The sequence below is a fragment of the Octodon degus genome, unplaced genomic scaffold, assembly GCF_000260255.1.
Source record: "Octodon degus isolate 3935 unplaced genomic scaffold, OctDeg1.0 scaffold00033, whole genome shotgun sequence".
NCBI lineage: Eukaryota > Metazoa > Chordata > Mammalia > Rodentia > Octodontidae > Octodon > Octodon degus.
Window position 1 is genome coordinate 15,976,330 of NW_004524609.1, and position 5,612 is coordinate 15,981,941.

The window sequence follows — 5,612 nt, forward strand, 5'->3', positions numbered from 1 at the left end:
AGATATATAGTTACATTCTCTTAATGAATAGAGGGATTTGTCATAATAGTGTTTGTAAATAGGATATCATGTCTGCATCTTGTACAGCAAATACCCACTAGGAGGACAGTATGCAATATGTTAATTATTGAAACTGTCTTACCAATCTGATTTGAAACCATCTCATTGTTATTTATTTCTCAATAAAATTATGGAAAAAAAAAGAAATGCAAAGCAAAGTTCCCATCAGATGATAGCAAAGATTTTCAGTGGAAACTCCTTTCTATCTGCCTCTCCAACAACACATTAGCCAGCAACCAGTTTTCCACATTCTGAAAGAACCTAGTGTAATTCTAAAATTAAAAAACAAAAAAAGGGCCGGGGAGATTGCTCAATAGAATAAGCACTTGCCTGGAAAAAAGAGCAAGGGCCTGAGTTCAATCTCTGCTTCCACCAAAAACAAACAAACAAACATACAGTTGTCCAAGCCAGGTGTGTTGGCACACATCTATAGTCCCAGCACTTATGAGGCTGAGGCAGGAGGATCACTGCAAGTTCAAGGCCAGCCTGGGCTACATTGTGAGTTCCAGGCCAGCCTGACCTACATAGTGATACCCCATCTCAAAACAGTAACAATGAAAGTGATCCAGATTTCTAGGCTTGGGGCCAGGGAGATGAGTCAGTGGAATAACTACTTGCCCAGCAAGTGCAAGGGCCTGAGTTCAATCCCTGAAAAGAAAAAAAAATTTCTAGGTTCTATAGACCTGTCACTAGCCACCTTAGGGGAAGCTAAATGTGCATATGGATGGTTCCCTCATCTACTGAGGAGGCTTTACCAGGCTCAGCCACAATCGTGTACTTCAGGATCTAGAACCCAATGGAAAGGACTGCTCTAGAACTCCATTTTTTACTTATTTTTGAATTTTTCTGAGTATCAAAAGGTAGCTTATAAAAAGCCCCCTCAGACAACCAAGGTTCCCTAAAGATTTATGAGAGAAATAGCAGGACTCTCAACAAGAGAGGTTTTTTTTTTTTTTTTGGTGGAACCGGGGGTTTTTTGTTTTGAAGAGATACTGGGAGAAGAATCTAGTTCTCAGAGCCAAGTACTCTGCCAGAAGGCGACACCCCGACTCCTGCCCAGAAACACAAACACAGATAGAGCTACATTATTTTGGAATCGAAGGGGAGGAAGATATGTATTTGGTGTAAGGGTAATGTGCCATTTTTCCACTCACCTTTCAAGGCTTTCTTAGCTTTTGGTGCCTAAAATGGGAAAAACAAATGACATTAACAAAATCAGGGGGCTGGGGAGATGGCTCAGTAGGATAAGCGCTTCCCTGGCAAGCGCAAGGGCCTGAGTTCAATCCCTGGTTCCACCGAATTCCTGTTGAAATGGGAAATGGTTGAGGTATTATAAGTTGAACTAAATTCAGAAATTTTAAATCTTTAAATATTTATTGCCTACTCCTTTCTATTTTGAGAATTCTAATTATATGAATAAAAGTTTTTCTTGGTTTTGACGCAGTGAACTATTATGACTGATCTGTAAATTCTTTCTTCATTTTTATTTTGGACAATTTGTATTGTTATATTCATTTATGTTTGTAAATAATTTATTTTCAATGTGCAATCTATTTAAAAATTAAAATAATAAAAAAAGGAAGAAATGGGAAATGGAGCATGAGCTGTGTTGTCTCCTGCTGGGCCACCAAAGGGAGAAGCACCAATCACATGGAGAGACAGAAGTCCTTTATGCTTTCCTAGTTTCTAATCGGAGTTATTCAGAGCGTGGAAACAGCCCTCACTGACCCGCGTGGCACATGGACGTACATATAAGTCTCTCTTCCCCAGTTTTCCCATGTCACATGCACACCTTCGCAGCTAGGATACAAGCTGACTAGAAATGTTTTCAACTATTCCACGCATGCGAGTCCTCAATCCTCAGGACGGCTGTTTAGAAACACTCCCAGCTGGACATCGGGGCTTAAGTTTGCTGCCAGAGCTATTTCCCATCATGCTCCTGTAAGGACCACACCTTGGTCCTGCTCAACCAGACCCCACAGCACTCAGGCAGGCGAGAGCTCTGCGGCCCAGGAACCGTGTGAGGGATGGTGTGCGCATTCCCACAATGCCCCTCTGCGCGCTGCCTACCATCTCAGGGCTCTGGGTGCCGCACGCGTCTCCTTCACAGCACTGTCCAGATCACACGAAATGTGACTGCAGCAGGCTCACTGTCCCTACTGAAGAGAACAGAAAGAACTGAGAGACGGAGGCAACAAGGAAGAAGACGAAGGCGCAGGGTAACGGTGCCTGGCTCCCAGGGTTCTCAAGATTTCTCCCACTTTACCCTTTGAAGACGTCAACATCTGTTGCCGTAGGGGAGAGCTTGTGAGAAGCAAAGGCGCTAGATAATTTAATGGACTTTCTCAGGCTTCTCCAGTACTTACAATACAGTGCTTGGGCATTTCCTCCCGCGAAAAAGAACATGGGAAGATAGTGGGTACCTGATACGTGGCCAAAACCTTTCCCAGGCAGCACTCCTGACTGCTTCTGGGCAGCACTCAGCACGGGGGAGTGGGCGTGGCCTCTGCTTACCCCTTGACACAATTTCCACTACGAGAAAAATGTCCCTTCACAATAGTCATAAACCAGGCTCACCCTACTTGGAACAGGCTGGGGATCTAGCTCAGGGGCACTGATGCCTGCCTGGCAAGGACAAGGACCTAAGTTAGATTCCATTACAGAAAACGAACAACAGCAACAACACCCCTCCCAAAAAAACCCCACAGAAAACCAGAAGTAGGAAAATATAAGCAGTTGTGTCAAATGTTACCAAAATTCCACTTAGAACAGTATTCCCAATTCCACAAGGTTTGTTTGTTTGTTTGTTTTCCTTTGGCGAACTGGAGATTGAACTCAGGCCCTAGAGCTTGCTATGGAAGCGCTTATTCCACTGAGCCATCTCCGCAGCCCTCAAATAGGTTTGGCCCACTATACACCGAGGAATCTCTGACCTCCTATTTTTCAACTTCTCCCACGGGGGCAATTTTCTAGCAGCGGTTAGTAAAGCCCGTAGGACCGCATCAGCTCATCTACTCGATATGCCGGTCTTTTTTGAACTCCCGAGCCCGCCCCAACCCACACTCCTTCCCATAATCCCTGGTCGGCTCAGAGACTGCGTCCCTCAAAGTATCACACCCCGCGCATCAAGCTGTCTGGCCCGCAGCGCAGGCTGCAGTCCTCCAGGCCCTCCAATGCCCCTAACGCGCCTTCCCCGGGGGAGGCGCGGTACTCCAGCCCTGTTCCACCCAAACCGCAAATACCTGCTGGGCCCTGGGCTGGGTTCCTCCCCACTCCAGCGCCCCCAAAGGCCACTTCACTGCTGCTGCCTCCCCCTCTGGAGAAGGTGGCGCGGTGTATCCTGGGCAGTGTAGTCCAGGACACGCTGAACCCGTTAGAAGCCGGAGGGAAAGCCACATTTCCCGGCATGCATCCCGGGGGGGGGGACAGTCGCTCATTGGGCGGGGTCTCGGCAGAGGTAAGCCTGTTGCTAAGAGGTACCTCAACCTTCTCTGGGTAACGCAACTTGCAGAGAGTGGGGTGGGAGCGTGGAGTTGTTTCTGCGCTCTTCTGAGGCAATTCGTGGCGCGGGTCGAGACCTGAGAAATGTGTTAATAATGGAGAGTTGGAGACTGAGGAAAGTAACTGCGACTTTCCTATTCAATGATCAAAGCTGCTCAACTGTAATGACACCCAGCCATCAGCCCAGAGCAACACATCGCACTTTTTAACGCGTGTACTTACTGATTTGTTGAAGGTATTTGTGTTAGTTGATACATTGTGTCAACTAACTTTGCTGACTCAGCGCAGGCAGTTCTTAGCTTGGGGGCCAGGTCCTGCAGGTGGGCAGGGCCCAGGAATTGAGAAAGGCTTCCTGCCCCCTGCCCAACTTCCTGCGCCCTGCCCATTTGCAGGACAAGTCCGTCTTCAGAGGAGTTTGACCTTCGCAGCCAGGCCACTTTGGAGGCGCTCCGAGCTTCACTGTGGAGCGCCGGTCTTCGCAGTCAGCGGAGAAGGAAGACAGAGGCTTGAAGGACCCCGCAGCTGCTGCTCTTCCTCTGCTCTCATTTTCAGTCGCATGAACTGCTGTCCTTTGCCTTGGAGCCCGCAGAATATGGACTGAACCCTCCAGTGACTGTGAGCTAAATAACCCTTTCTTCCTTCATTTAGAGTGTCTGGTATTTGTCCCAGCACCGAGTAAAGAGTAACTAAGACAGTATTCAGTTTCACAAAGGAAAATACATTTCATAGTTTGACTCAGCCTCACTCCGACCAGTGCTGCTGACTGCCTGTTCTCATTCGACTAGATTCACAAGCTCTGGCCCTGTGTCCTGTTCCCACTCCCAGTGCCATCTCCAGGAGAGTCAAACTAGAGATGGGTGATACATGCTGAATGGATCTGGTCAGGTAGAAGCCACATTTAGCTACAAAGTAATTACTCCGAAGAATACAGCTTACCCCGGCCCCTAAATGACATATCTTGTTGGGTTATTTTTGTGTGTGTGTGGAATCAGGGATTGAACTCAGGCCCTTGTACTTGCCGGGCAAGCGCTTATTCTGAGCCATCTCCCCAGCCCTGGAAATTAAATGTTTACAAATTAGTAGTATCACACTAGCTACCTGGAAATCATCTATGAAGAATTTGACAGAAGTACAGCAAAACTATTTTGATTCACAACTCTTAAAACAATTCCCAATTTTCCTTATTTTCTTAATATTTAAGGCCAAACCACACCACAGCACTTTAGAATCTAGAAGTTTGCAGATTTCCAACCATGAATAAACCATTTGTAACTCTGAAAACAAGTTTTCTTATATATTTCTGTGTATACCATTGTGGGCCATAGGAAGAGGTACTAAATAATCCACGAAAGTGTGGACAACTAAAAATAAAACCCATTATCAATATTTTTAATAGGGGTTTTTTGTTTTTTTTTTGGTTCCTCGAATGCCTTCAGGGCACTATTGGACAGCGGGAGAGGTGTGAGGTTCGAACTCCAGCAACCTGAGGCTGACAGCTTTGTGGAAGCAGCCACTTAAAGGCCTGAGCTAGGGCCAGGCCCCCTATCAATATTTTTAAATGAAAAGTCATTTTGATATAGAGGAATAAAACTCACAATCTGAAAAGTACCTGAGCTGAGTTCCTGTTCTCCAAAACTGAAGAGAATTTTAGGAACAACAGAGGTTAAAGGCAGAATATATTTACTGGGGGAAAGAAAGCTCCTGTCCAAGAAAGGGACAGAAAGGGGACCCCACCATGTTGCCCCCAACCTATGTCTTCCAGGGATTTTTTTTATAGAGTAAAACAATGTAGTGAGGTGGGTCTAAGGTGGAAAACATGGGAACTTGCTTAGGTGGGCTTGAGGTAGGACAAAAGTATGGTCAACCAGTAAGATTACCAGTTCAATTGCTTAGGTCAAATTGGTTAAATCCAAAACCACATGGGAAGTGAGTCATGTATCAAACAGGCATGAATGTAGAATGGAACTTTTCCTGTAGAGGACTGGGTTGGTGATTTCCAAGTGTCCTCAAGGTGAGAGACTTACTTAGAATTCCTGATGTCTAGGTATACA

At 46.0% G+C, this 5,612-nt stretch overlaps 1 protein-coding gene across 2 annotated transcripts in view; it reads right to left on the reverse strand.

The window, feature by feature from the left end:
- Fbf1 (Fas binding factor 1) overlaps positions 1-3,333 on the reverse strand; it is a 28,514-nt gene extending 25,181 nt beyond the window's left edge. Inside the window, exons 1-3 of one of the 2 annotated variants that reach the window (XM_023714138.1) lie at positions 3,303-3,333; positions 2,131-2,685; positions 1,215-1,242 (exon numbers count right to left, since the gene is read on the reverse strand). In XM_023714138.1, coding sequence (XP_023569906.1) covers positions 1,215-1,242; positions 2,131-2,133 — 31 coding nt within the window. In that variant the 5' untranslated portion in view covers positions 2,134-2,685; positions 3,303-3,333. Of the gene's footprint in view, positions 1-1,214; positions 1,243-2,130; positions 2,697-3,302 lie in introns of those variants that run through there. The other variant, XM_023714139.1, reaches the window with a different exon arrangement.
- Between the last annotated feature and the right edge of the window lie 2,279 nt (positions 3,334-5,612).